The sequence below is a fragment of the Liolophura sinensis genome, chromosome 1, assembly GCF_032854445.1.
Source record: "Liolophura sinensis isolate JHLJ2023 chromosome 1, CUHK_Ljap_v2, whole genome shotgun sequence".
Classification (NCBI taxonomy): domain Eukaryota; kingdom Metazoa; phylum Mollusca; class Polyplacophora; order Chitonida; family Chitonidae; genus Liolophura; species Liolophura sinensis.
The window spans coordinates 85393128-85406931 of record NC_088295.1 but is presented as its reverse complement, the minus strand read 5'-3'; the positions used below and the strand labels follow the sequence as shown (position 1 = coordinate 85406931).

General features: G+C 41.1%; 1 protein-coding gene across 1 annotated transcript in view; it reads right to left on the bottom strand.

Moving 5' to 3' along the window:
• The window catches only part of LOC135464930 (cell adhesion molecule Dscam1-like), a 59385-nt gene that overhangs the window by 5019 nt on the left and 40562 nt on the right, over positions 1 to 13804 (bottom strand). The window contains exons 12-36 of the mRNA XM_064742513.1: positions 13565 to 13684; positions 12424 to 12618; positions 11992 to 12136; positions 11509 to 11657; positions 11134 to 11265; positions 10324 to 10497; positions 9796 to 9866; positions 9162 to 9399; positions 8461 to 8607; positions 8136 to 8291; positions 7318 to 7451; positions 6265 to 6421; positions 5834 to 5948; positions 5340 to 5494; positions 5055 to 5072; positions 4635 to 4733; positions 4014 to 4199; positions 3298 to 3473; positions 2702 to 2822; positions 2324 to 2485; positions 1924 to 2160; positions 1432 to 1490; positions 1270 to 1347; positions 779 to 953; positions 302 to 421 (exon numbers count right to left, since the gene is read on the bottom strand). Of these exons, the coding sequence (XP_064598583.1) occupies positions 302 to 421; positions 779 to 953; positions 1270 to 1347; positions 1432 to 1490; positions 1924 to 2160; positions 2324 to 2485; positions 2702 to 2822; positions 3298 to 3473; positions 4014 to 4199; positions 4635 to 4733; positions 5055 to 5072; positions 5340 to 5494; positions 5834 to 5948; positions 6265 to 6421; positions 7318 to 7451; positions 8136 to 8291; positions 8461 to 8607; positions 9162 to 9399; positions 9796 to 9866; positions 10324 to 10497; positions 11134 to 11265; positions 11509 to 11657; positions 11992 to 12136; positions 12424 to 12618; positions 13565 to 13684 (3519 nt within the window). The remainder of the gene's footprint in view (positions 1 to 301; positions 422 to 778; positions 954 to 1269; positions 1348 to 1431; positions 1491 to 1923; positions 2161 to 2323; positions 2486 to 2701; positions 2823 to 3297; positions 3474 to 4013; positions 4200 to 4634; positions 4734 to 5054; positions 5073 to 5339; positions 5495 to 5833; positions 5949 to 6264; positions 6422 to 7317; positions 7452 to 8135; positions 8292 to 8460; positions 8608 to 9161; positions 9400 to 9795; positions 9867 to 10323; positions 10498 to 11133; positions 11266 to 11508; positions 11658 to 11991; positions 12137 to 12423; positions 12619 to 13564; positions 13685 to 13804) is intronic.

Below are 13804 nucleotides of genomic sequence, written 5' to 3'. Positions count from 1 at the left end.
CCTGATAAGGACCCAATCAGTTTACTTGGCAATTTTCGCAAGGAATTCCAATAAGAAATTGTTTTTTTTTTAATTTTCAAATGGAACGACAAAGTACAAAGTTACAAAGTTACAAAGTCATCCCAGTGTTTGACATCGAAACCGTCGTGAAAATTAAAAGCGGCATATGTCCCTTACGACCTGTGTGAATCTGGTGCCAGAAGCTATTCGTAGTGGATGCACATGGATGAATAAAAGAGAAGCTAAAATGGCGAGTCTAAGCTCGTACCTGATGTACCTTTGTCACTGGAACCGCTGGCACGGGACGCCGATTTACAGGTGGTGGCCCGGCTGTAGGCGCTGTGGGGACGGGCGGGGTTTGTGGTAAATAAAGCGTGGATCTGATCAACGCTGGCATACTTCCTAGGGCTCAGGATGACAGCTAAATCAAAGACAAAATGAGAATTAGGGTAGCTTATATAAATCTGAACTCTGGCGTTTCTCAGGTGTAACATTGTGATCTGACTTGCAATCGTTGCTCTCTTAATCGCAACTAGAACCCTGACCAAGGTAAATTGACAAAATGCTAGATTTCACCAGTAATACCCGTTTGCCAACCATCAGGCTGTCATCACTGCACTGTTTTAGTCTCTATGCTGTAGTCTTTTGTATTGATTTATTTGTAAGAAAAGCTTAAACATAGGAGCACAACCCTTACACATTAAGTCAAAATGAGAAACGGTATAACCCATTCCGCAGAATAGGTGCCATGCAGTACGTGCATATAAAGATGTCTTACATGGATTTTCATAGCCCTCCTTGCCGTCGGACAAAGGTTTAGGGGGTAACGGTTCCCCTTCCGTCAGGGGTGGCAGTCTTGTGGGGACTGGCGGCATTAGCGGCATCTGTACGTAGTCATCATTTCGTTTGGGGAAAACGATTTGACCGTAAACTGCAGGAGACTCAATCACCATCTGAGGTAAAACAGCATTATATTAATGGAACTGGCTCTACCAGTTTGCAGAGATACAATGCTCCCAAAAAGTCACTATTTGAAGCAGGATATGTACCACTCTTTACTTGAAGTGTGGTGAACGATGAAGTGTTTTCAATAGATACAAACCATGGATTTACAGACGACTGGTTTACTAAGGAGACATTCTTACACGTTTTGGTGGAAAAAATGGGACATATTTATCCATTTGTATTTAAAAAACGTCCAAAAGATACATGTAACAAACCACTGTGTACAAGCGATTACCGTAAATTACGTAAATTCTGCTTTCTCACCTCTCTGTGAGCTTGTTCTTTCTCGATGGCTACAATGTCCTCTTCTGGAGAGTCGTCGTGTTGTTGCTGCTGTTGTTGCTGTTGTTGTTGTTGTTCATTGTTTGGTTGGTTAGGATCATTCTGATTGGGCAGGGTCTGCACTGGGTTGTTATTGCTGAAGACTTCGACCAGTTCATTGGCCAGGTTATAGCTGGCATACGGGTGTAGGTTCGACTCCTCGTCTGAAGGTCATTGTCAGAATATTGTTACCATATATGGAAGTAATGAAGCAAAAGATAATTTGCCCAAAGTCTACAGAGATCTGAAGCGGCTGATCACACATAGTAAAAATTAAAAACTCTTCTTTTTTAAATGATAATGTAACATAAGTTCAGAACTTCTGAATTCCACAAGCCATTTCTACCTTAATTCAACATTTAAAGCTTAGTTTTTCGTACTGGAAGTTGAAATTTTGATACATTTGTCCTTAGATAATCTCGACAAAGTGATAAATATTTTAATTTATAGGGCCCAAAATAAGCTTTACAATCATATTTAACATTCAAGACCTGGATATTCGGAAGAGATTGTGTCCAAATATAAAGGTCGTCACGATATAGCAAATACGATGCCGTTAAGCCATGATAATTCATTGCAAGGTTAAAGGTCACGTACCTGAGCGGCTTGTTACGCTGTTATCACTGGTGGTTTTGCTGGTGTCGTGTATGAGCCACGATTGGCTGTTGTCCGGGATGCTCTCATCTGACTGGAGGGACACGAGCAGGTTCACGTTCCTCTTTGTCACCGTCTCAGGGCTGTCGTCAAAGGCGTCCAGGTCCACGTTCCGTTTGTCCAGGTCGTTCATGAGTGATGTCTCTACAGTTAAGTCACGGCGTAGGTTAGAAGAGTTGTCTGAAACCGAGACTGAAAGATAAGGTCCGAACTAGCGGATCAGAAATCGGAGGGCAGCCACAACACCGAGACTGTCGTCATGACAAAGATGAGAACAGTCAGTCTAATTTATCTGGAGACCATGCAAAATACTGTGTTCGTCTAATTGTAATTATTCACTTACCTTTGTATTGCTTCCTCTCCCGCCGGCCACGGCAGTATAGAACAAAGATGACGGAAAGTAGAGAAAAGATGATCACACCGATCGTCAGCGGAACCATGACTTTTATCTTCTGGTAAAATGGCTGAGGTTTCCCGCTCACTACGTTAAATGGTTGGATGGTACCTAAACAAAGCGCACACACTCGAGAAAGTCAGTGTAGGCCTTTTTATTTATCATAACATGAGAACTGTATCTTTTAAAATTCAATACTCACATTGAGTCTTAGAATGTTAGGACCAGGAAATACATAAATCCATTGAAAATACAAGTAGTAAATTTGAGCCCGAATATCAACACAAGATCTGGCTTATTAAATGATTAAATATCTATCAAACTTACTTCCAGTGTATGTTAATGTAGCAAATCTGAGGACACTAGCTGTTGATCCAGCATCAGTGTGTGCTGTGACCTCCATTGTGTACGAGGTGGAAGGTTGAAGGTCATAAACCCGGTACATTTCCTACAATGATAAAAGCAAATGAATATCAAACGTCACATCTAAAAACAATAAACGTCAGAACCATTTAATAAGGTACAGTGCATTCTCATTACTCAAGTTTCGCTTAAAAGAGGAAGTTGTAACTTCCTCGCTTGGCGTTCAGCATGAAGGGGATAGTGCAACGACTGGTTGACCCGTATCAGTATAATGGCTCGGGCGGGGCGGCTTACTTGCCTTCGGTAAGTCGTCTCAGTGATGCAGTACTAAATAAAAGAGCGGTGGAAATCCGTCCTGCAACAAGGAGGCACATTACACGTGCATGCACCCTAATGATTCCTTCGTCGTCATATGACTGAAAAATTGTTGAGTACGACGTTAAACCCCAAGCACTCACTCACTCACTCAAATTTCGCTTCCATGATGGTGATATTTACTGTTCAGTAAATTAAAATAAGTTGTAAATGTTCCAATAAGCCAGGTGCAGCTGGCTACTCACCGTCGATGGTTCAATGTGGTTAGATACTTGTACCCATTTGTCATCCCGCCACACCTGGTATTTTACAGCGAAGTAGTTGATGGAACAGCCACCGGTTAACCAGGCTTTCATATTGAGGTCAATGAAGGTAATATTGATGTGGGCCAGCAAGGCGCTCTCTGGAGGCTCCGATGGACCTAAAACATAATTTGAGTCAAATGTTGGCATGTATTGCCGGATCAACACAAGATTCATTAAGTAAGGAATCAAAATGGTTTGAACACGTCTGATTAAATGATGATACTCGCTCGCGGCTGAAAAGAAGATGGTTCTTGTGTATATCTGCTTAGACAGTGCCACTTGCTCATTACATGCCAGTTAAGAGGTTGGCACACTTTGTTACGGGGACTGTTAGAATGTATTAAGAAACTAATATTCGTTCGTGTCTGTTAAGAGGATGGTACTCGCTCATGTCTGTTAAGAGGATGGTAATAGCTCATGCCTGTTCAGTTTCTTAAACTATTTCATGTCTGTTAAGAATCTAAAACTCGTTCATGTCTGTACAAGGATGGTGCCAGTCCTCACTCATGTCTGTTAAGAGGATGCCACTCGCTTATGCCTGTTAAGAGGTTGATATGTGCTCATGCCTGTTAAGAATCTGATAATTGCTCGTGTGTGTTAAGAGGATGAAGAACTCTCATGTCTGTTAAGAGGATAACACTGGAAGATATACTCACGCTCTCCTCTCGTCTTAGTCTTGATGTAATTGCTCTTCTGGCTTGTGCCGATATGGTTGAACGCCTCCACATAGAACCAGTAAGTTGTTCCACACAGTAAGCTGGTGGCCGTGTACGTTCTGTTCGTAGAGCCCAGTCTCTGGGTGACCCAGTTGAAGTGTTCACCTCGATAGCTGAGAAGGAAACCTGGAAATAACCGCCAAAGGTATAGTTAGCGGCATGACTGGTTAACACTGGTTTCCAAGGGGGTGCGATTCTTCCTTTACTGCGCCTCATTTTCAGCTTGCAGAAATTGTACACTTTTATCCTTCTCTCGCTCGTAGTTCGTCTCTGAGACACAAAAAACCCCATTGCTATGATAAAGCCTTGTAGCCCTCGACAGTATAACACAATTCTGCAAATTTTGTGCATTTCATGTGAGCACTTGTGAAACCTGCGACTTCATGCACATGGGCTCGAGCATAGCGCCAAGTCGAAAACGCTGCCGAACCCGTGTCTCTTGTCAAACAAGAAACTTTGTAGTATAAATGGCCATGTGCTTTTGTTTATCCCACTATGAGTCTGTATAAGCGCTATTTGAAACATGCAGTTATATGGCTTATACAAACTCCAACGTTTTACCTTTAATCGGGCTGCCGCCATTACTGCCAGACAGCCAGTTCACCTGGACAGTGGACGATGTGGTAGCGGCTAGGGTTAGGGCTGGAGACTTCGGTGCAGCTGTAGTGGAGAAACAATGACATTACACGATTGATATATCCAACTATTTCTCGCGCGTGATAATATCAGTAGAAAGGAATTGATTAAAAAAAAAGAGACCAATCCTGCCTATATACAGTTAAAGAGCCGCAATTATATAAAGACAAAAATGTCCCCGAAGTTAGTAGAATGTAAACCAAACTCAACACTGTGAAGAATTTTTTTTTTTTTAAATTTTGCCTATTGAAGTTATAGTATGGAATCAGGTTTTAACAGAAGAATGCCACTTCTCACAAATATATCTCACAAATGTATCTAAAAGTACAGAATAATTCAACTTACTTGGAATATCTGCACGAACTGTGAAAGAAAACATAAGAAACTAATATGAATTCATTGATAAAATGGTAATTTGTGGTTTATCACAAAATATCATATGAGAATACAAAAACACCGAAATCAGTTCGCGAATAACATCTGGATAACATACACGATTTAACAGCGAAGGTGATCGATGGTTCAGAATTAAAATATAAATATTGTATTCTACAGGAAGAGAAATCCCACATATACAAACTGTCAAGCATCTATTTATCATTAGTGTAAATGAATATGACCTTGACTGACCTCTGACTCTGAGAGCCACCACGACCTCGTCGGAACCGTATCTATTTTCCGCACGGCAGGTGTAGTTCCCGTCATCACTATCCTCCACGCTGTCAATTAACAGCGACCCATTGCGCAACTCACTCACCCGAGCTGACCCTCTCACGCTGTGATCGCTGTAAACCAAGGATAGAATCACGGATTAATTTCTGTACATCCTGACACAAACTAGGTAAAATTCACCAGAATGATGGCAGTAATACCTTTTTCTATTAAAACTCCCACAGGCACAAATTCGTAACAGCCGTGGCATCCCCATATGGGGTTTCGTGTCGTGTTACACACAGGCCTCTCATTACGCGAACGAAAGATCTTATTGAAGGCAGGATGTTAAAATGTGACCGACAGAGACAGACACATGGATTTAAAGAGTTATTCAGTTGCAGCTATAAACAAGACGGTCAAAATAAAAAATCTCACATTTAGCACGTAGTAGTGAAGACATTTCCTCTTACCGAAATTTCCAACTCCTCTTTATCGGTATATTGCCCACGGTGTCACAGGGAAGGAGAACTGTCTGCTTCCACGGTACAATCATGACCACAGGGAAATTTGTAATTCTTGCTGGCGCTGATGTAAAATAATAAAAGATGGCTGTTAGAAAAGCTACTACACGCAGTGGCTGTAATATTAACGATTAAAGGCATGCATATTTCATGTTGTCAAAACATTACGGTGCTATGGTGCAAGATATAGGGTCAGACGTGATACATACGAGGCATATGAAAGGGTAAAAATGAACTTTCTATGTTCAGGCGAGCCAAAATTTCTATTTAGACGTGGTAAAAGAGTTAACTGGACACCCAGAGGTCGCTGATTCAAATCCCCGACTGGCAAGCCCGGTCACATATACAAAGGCGTAAATATCGTAGTTATCGGTGCGAACCTGTTCCGTCTGGTGAGGCTGTCACTTCCCCGGTCCTGTTTCCCTCGCCAACACTCGTACTCCCCGAGACAGCAAATGCATACTCGTAGTTTGTGTGCAGACCAGATAAAATGTAGCTGTTCTTTGTCGGAGGAACATCCACATGTAGAGTATCGTGCTGCTACAGAAGAGATAGACAGGCATACAGCACCAGTGGACTTATTACACAGGCAAATAGCGCCAGTAGACTTGTTAGATAGGGATGTAGCAACAGTAGATTTGTTAGACAGTCATATAGCGCCAGCAGATTATTATACAGGCATTTCGCACCAGTAGATTTGTTAGACAGGTATATAGCACCAGTACATTTGTTAGACAGGTATATAGCACCAGTACATTTGTTAGACAGGCATACAGCACCAGTAGGTTTGTTAGACAGGCATATAGCACCAGTAGATTGCTATACAGGTATATAGCGCCAGTAGATTGTTATACAGGCACATAGCACCAGTAGACTTGTTAGATAGGCATATACCGTCAGTAGATTGTTATATAGGCATATAGCACCAGTAGACTTATTAGACAGGCATATAACACTGGTAGATTTGTAAGACAGGTATATAACACTGGTAAATTTGTTAGACAGGCATATAGAACTAGTAGATTTGTTAGACAGGCCTATAGCGACAGTAGACTTGTTAGGTATATAGCACTGGTAGATTTCCTAGACAGGTAAATATCACTGGTAGATTTGCTGGACAGGCAGAGAGCACTGGTAGATATGCGAGACAGATATATAACATTAGCAGATTTGTTAGTCCGGTATATAACACTACCGGATTTGTTAGACTAGTATATAACACTAGCATATTTGTTAGACAGCTATATAGCACCAGTAGATTTGCTAGGTGTACGGCACCAGTATGGGTTTGTAAAATCAAGATCCACTCAAAAAGTAATTTTGATTCTTTTACAAATTCATCAAACCTGACATAACTGTTATCATGTGTAAAGTGATCCAGAAAATGATTTATTTTTCGCACGCTGATTCGAATGGTCCATGCGTTGACTCACCCTGACTCCAAGCTTCCTGTAGTAGACTGTGTACTTGGTGAGCTTCCCGTTGGTAGGGACTGGCTGTCTCCAGGCCACAGCCACGGATGTACGACTTTCCGGAAAGGCTTTCAACTCTCCAGGCTTACTGGGAACTGTGTAACACCCAAATTTACCATTATATAGTCATATGTGAATCATGATAACTTTATTTACAAAATAAAAACACACTTGGTTCATGAGCAAACCAGACGATTCCCAGTGTTGGTGAAATGGATTTTGTGGAAACAGAACTCATTTCAAGCCTAATTAAACAGTATTTCATTGTGCAATTTCACTGACTTCTTAAAAATATACTGACAAATTCTTTATTATTAGGAGAGATTCACTTCTTAGAAAAGTGATGATGTTAACATGGCTTAGACATTGCCAAAGATATTTTGGAATATGCGTCTTGTGATAACCTTCATAGAACGGACAGGCAAGAACAAAATGGCAACCATTTTCAACTCTTTTACAAGAACCGATGAGTGCCCAGGCTTGTTTGTTTTATTTAGCTTTAGAATACAATAGCACCCTACCGTACTTGCCATTTTCTGAAAGTCGAGAACATCCGGATTTAATTCAGCTTTTACAATTACAATTTTCTCTTTTCATTTTGTCATCTTCCTTTTTATGTCATTCGTCCTGTGCAATCAATTGTACAGTGTCTAAAATAAGCTATTGACAAAAGGAGTATTTTATAAAATAAAAAACGGGAAAAAATCATAGCTTAACGGTATCTGCTAAGCACATAAAACGACGTTATACGGCTGCAATTTCTGAATTCTGTGCCTTACCATCTTCCTTAGTTCTGACGTAGATGGGGGCACAGCGTACTCCCTCCCCCATCCGTGTGAAGGCTAGCACCTGGATGCTGTAGTTCGTGTACTTCTGCAGACCGTGTATAGTCACCTCCAAGCCGATCACTTCCTTGAACTGCGCATCACTCTCATCTATAGGGACAGGAAACAGGTTTGAGTAAGGTATCTCATTTACATATGTCGGAGACAAGGAATACAGCGGTCGGGAGTGATTTATGACCGAATATGAAAGAGGCTTGTGGAGGTTTTGGGTGATTGCTGTACCCAGAAACCAACCATCGCGATTCAGTATGAAGCTTACCTTCGTCCAGACGGACAGGTTTGTAGAGGATCTTGTAACCCTGGAGGATGCCATGCAAAGTGTACAATGGTGGAGGCGACCAGACCACTGTGATGCTCTGAGAACTGGATGGTTCTGCGACGACGTTCTGTGGAGGTTGACTGGGCACTGTAAGGGGAACAACTCAGGTCTGTCAGAACTATCGTCCGGGACATAAACACGAATGCATGAAGGATTATTGTAAACAAACACAATACTGTAAGTGCGCACGCACTAACTTGATTACGTGACATTGTGAGATATGTCATACGTGGGTGTCATGTGATGTTACCCACGCATGATTATAGCTTGGCGACTTTATATTCAAGCAATACGTTGTTACATATTACATAAAAAAAAACGACAGCAACCTGAACGGCACGAGGTTACGTCAACATTGACAAAAAAAAAAACGACAGCAACCTGAACGGCACGAGGTTACGTCAACATTGAAAAAAAAAAACGACAGCAACCTGAACGGCACGAGGTTACGTCAACATTGAAAAAAAAAAGCGACAGTAACCTGAACGGCACGAGGTTACGTCAACATTGAAAAGAAAACGACAGCAACCTGAACGGCACGAGGTTACGTCATCACAAACAGCAGCCTTAAGGGTTATGCGATCACCGCAGACTCGACAGTGGAATCATTACCAGTGCTATTGAAATCAAATCTGACTTACCGTCCTCCAGTGTCAAGACGCTGACGTCCTCTGACGTCGGTCCAGCGCCCCTCGAGTTGTATGCCCGGATGTTTACCAAATATTTGGTAAATTTCTCCAGCCCGCTGATAATGTAGACAGGCTTAAAGTGTGTGTCCACTTTGCGCTTGATTTCTTTGTAAGGCGTGGAAGTATTGAATTGTTTTATACCAATGACGTAACCTTTAATATCGCCATTCCTGTATCCCAGAGCAGGCATCTGTCACACAATGGAAGAAAAGACACATGACTGCTAGATTTACTTAGCATGTTGAAACTTTATGAGTTGGACCAGGGTGTTGTAAAAAAAAAAATTAAAATAAAATAACAAAGCAAAGACTAGGTTACCTGTGGAAATGACGTAAACTAAAATCCTACAATCTGTGACTTTATTTCTTTTGTACATGCGACATCTGGTTGTCTGAGTGATATCGATTTGGACATAACAGGTAACAGATATGTGTTAGTGTTATAGGTCGAACTGAAGTCAACTCAAGAGATGGAGACAGTCTGGTATAGATGACGTAGAGATGGCAGTAAACACAGGTAAATTAGACTCACAATCAAGGGTTAAATGTGCTGTACTCATAATTTGGTACGTGCAAAAATGGTTTACCTGCCACGAGATGTTCAGAGCCTGGGAATCAATGGCTTCCACAGTCACATTTGTTGGCGGGCCAGTAGGTGCTGCAAAAGGAATCATTCAATCAATAAAGTAAACGTTTCTGTAGTCATCTGAACAAACTAATCCCTTTAAATCTCCGTTTATACGAAGTCTCTAGTTGACAAATGGGACTTATCTGGCAATTTACGAGCGTTTCAATAGTACCACAGATTTGTTGCTGACACCAGCTGGCAGAGATACGGATAGGAAAACCCGGTAGCAGATTGGACCTTGGAGTGCTGGTAGGCCTATAAGGCCGTGGTAACCTTATGCCTATCAGTCTTTATCCAAGTCAACCGTGCAATGTGGTCTCGAATGTAAATCAAGCGGTTTATAGACAAATGTCAGTAAAATATTCTAGGTTTCACAGTTAAAATCCACAAACTCAGGTCACTGACTGATATGTGGTGATAAATGTGGTGATAACTTAGCAACGTGAAGTTCAAATTCTGTAATGATGGCCTATGCTGAGAGGATTACCTTCCTCATCAGTGTTGACAATGATTTTAGCGCTGGGCTCACTCAGTCCTACAGAGTTGTTAGCCCGGATCCGGAGAGTATAGGAGAAGTCCGGATGAAGGCCTGGTATCGTGCTTGAGAGATCGTCTGCTGGAACCATCACACTGGCGCAATCCTCCGGCCAGTTATCCGAATCTGAAACCAGCATGGAGTATGAAACTTACATAGCATTTACTGGAGTTTGAAAACCAGCATTGAGTTTGAAAATTATACAGTATTTACTGGAGTTTGAAAACCAGCATTGAGTTTGAAAATTATACAGTATTTACTGGAGTTTGAAAACCAGCATTGAGTTTGAAAATTATACAGTATTTACTGGAGTTTGAAAACCAGCATTGAGTTTGAAAATTACACAGTATGTACTGGAGTTTGAAAACCAGCATCGAGTTTGAAAATTACACAGTATGTACTGGAGTTTGAAAACCAGCATCGAGTTTGAAAATTACACAGTATTTAATGGCGTTTGAAAACCAGCACTGAGTTTGAAAATTACACAGTATTTACCAATCATTAAAGTGTATGTAACATCGTTTCATTTCTTCACAACTGCCATTCGACCAGGTCCCATTTGTGTCGGCTGGGGATGACTTAATGCATATTTTATGTGGACGGAACCTAATTATTTACCGTTCTTTATACTGATTTCCTCTGAGAAGGGAGATTACAGGTTACTATATGGCGTAATAAACCGATAGTCTAGTGAAGTTTTAGCACATGTAACATGAGAGACACTGTGAAGACAGTTTGATCAGCAGTTAGGTTTTACTGTACCTGTAGTATTTTTATATTGGATCAGGTAATTCGTTATCTCACTGTTGCCGTCGTAAGGCTTCTTCCAAGCCAGTGAGATACTGCGGCTTCCCGTCCTGTCCAGGCGGATGTCAAACGGTGCATCAGGTGGTTCTGTCAACGCAATAACAACTCGCTTTATGGTTTTATTCAGATTGTCATTTTCATTACCTTTTAGCTCTCTGAACAGCTATATCAACTGTCTGGAGTAATACGTTATGGAGTATGTGATGTCAAATATCCTGGTTGCCACTTGAAACAAGTTCGTACCGGATGAGAACAGAAATTAAGATGCATATTTCGTCATCACATCCACTAGATATATGAACCAGACACATAAATAACAGAAACAGGTACCTATGACAAACAACTGAATTGTGAGGACTCCGTTGCCGAACAGGTTCTTGGTACTACAGACGTAGAAACCGGAATCAAAGCGTCTCACTGGGAATATGTTCAGTCTGGAAACCTTCCCTCTGTCTGTACTACTCTGGGACAAGGATTTCCTAAACACGCACAAACCCAAAAAGAAGTCTAGCATCAAAATACATTCGCACATGAAACTCTGTGTTTTAATACGCAGGGTTTCGTGTCCTTTCAAAGGTTACACTTTTATGCTAATAAAACATCTGTCGGCTACTGATTTAATACACAATAATTAAGCATGTTTGTTTTTGTATGGGTCCCACGAAATCTAGCATTTACATACGTCATGACTATAAAGTGAACCAGGAATAAATGTTAATACATTAAAGCAATGTTACTGGGTTTTCAGAAACTTGTATACTGATAGAGTTATGGTTTCTACAGTACAGGTGAATTATTAAATTAATTTACTACCTGTGAGATTCAAAGTCAATCTCTTTCTCGTCAAACTTCCAGGCTATGGATATTGGCTTGTCTCCGATTGCATTGCACTCTATGGTGAAATTGCTGCCTTTTTTAACTGTATGGTTCAAGGTTGTGTTTTCAAAATGAGCCGGAACTAGTAAATAACAACAGAACAAATTCATTAAACTACATACTTCCAAACATTGACACATAATAAAAGTATGACCCGGGTTTAAAATAAGTGTGGGTCAAAAAAGCACAAGCTTAATGGAATTTCATGTACATATATATGATATCAGTGTACAATCGCATGCAGTAAGCCTATCCACATATCAGAGACTTGTGTGTTATACACGGGAAGAAGGGAGGGGAAAATCTACGATTAGTAACAAATATAAAACTTCAACGTTGGATTCACAGAATATTGAGCAGACCACTTACTGTGTACTTTCAGGAAGATGACTTTGCTGAGACCAGCCCCAATTCGATTGCTGGAGTGACACAAATAGTAGCCATGATCCTGCTCTCTAGCTCGACGGATTGCCAAAGTGCCATTAGGGAACTGTTCCACCCGTTTAACTCCTCGGCTGATTTCCTCGTCAAATTTCAGTGGGCGATAGTTCCCTGGCTCTTTGCCTGTAAACACAAAACGTCAAGTTATGCTTAAGCTAAACTTTGGTGATCAGTAAATTTGCTTGCGCCAGGTCCATTCTATATGCACTATAATCAACAACAAAGTCCATAGTGCATGCACTGGTAATGTGACCTTTCAGTTTATAGCATAAGCATGTCGTTAGAAGGAAGTGCATCTACAACCCCACATCACTTGTGTACTTGGTGCAAGTGTTTCCATGTGGTATGCCGTAACTGCGCATTCTGCACCAATCGTACCTTAATGTTTTCAAGATTTAAGTACCGAGGTCTACATAGACCTTGGTACAGATAACAGACAGTCTGTGTTCAGACTTCCACTGGCCTTGTCTGTTCGCCCTTACTCTTTACAGAATTAATTGTTATCGGAAATGAGACAAACATTTATTAACATTAGACAGTCTGTGTTCAGACTTCCACTGGCCTTGTCTGTTCGCCCTTACTCTTTACAGAATTAATTGTTATCGGAAATGAGACAAACATTTATTAACATTAGACAGTCTGTGTTCAGACTTCCACTGGCCTTGTCTGTTCGCCGTTACTCTTTACAGAATTAATTGTTATCGGAAATGAGACAAACATTAATTAACAATCTCACTTTAACCGGTAACCACAGTAACCATCATTATCAAATTATATTGTGATATTTAGATAACATCTTTGAAAGTGAATCAAGCACGTAATAACGGAACAAGTTATGCGTTACGAAGCTTCAGATCTTTCGGAAAATCGTTTCACGCCGACAGTTTCCCCTTAACAGACAGGTCCCTTTTGAATTACAAAACCGTGCATGCCGCCCACACAAAAGTTGTCGCTGAGCCAAAGACATGGAAAGTGTGATCGATCCTGGGCCAAGCTACATGAAATGGCTCTTCTTAACACATATACAGCTCTGAGAATATGTCCTCATTAGTTGAAAGTCCTTGATTACCTGTAGCTTTTTTCCATTCCTCCATAGGGTCGGGTTTTCCCGTGGTCTGACAGTCGATCTTCACTGCATCTCCCAGGACAACAAAGGAGTCCTGGGGTTCCAGAACCCAGCGGGGAGGTACTGTGGGCAAGAGACATTGTATTCACAAACAAACTGACAGTGAAGGAATTCCGGGTTTCAGAGCGCAACGGGGTGGTACTGATGACAAGATGCATTGTATTTATTTTATTTATTTGACTG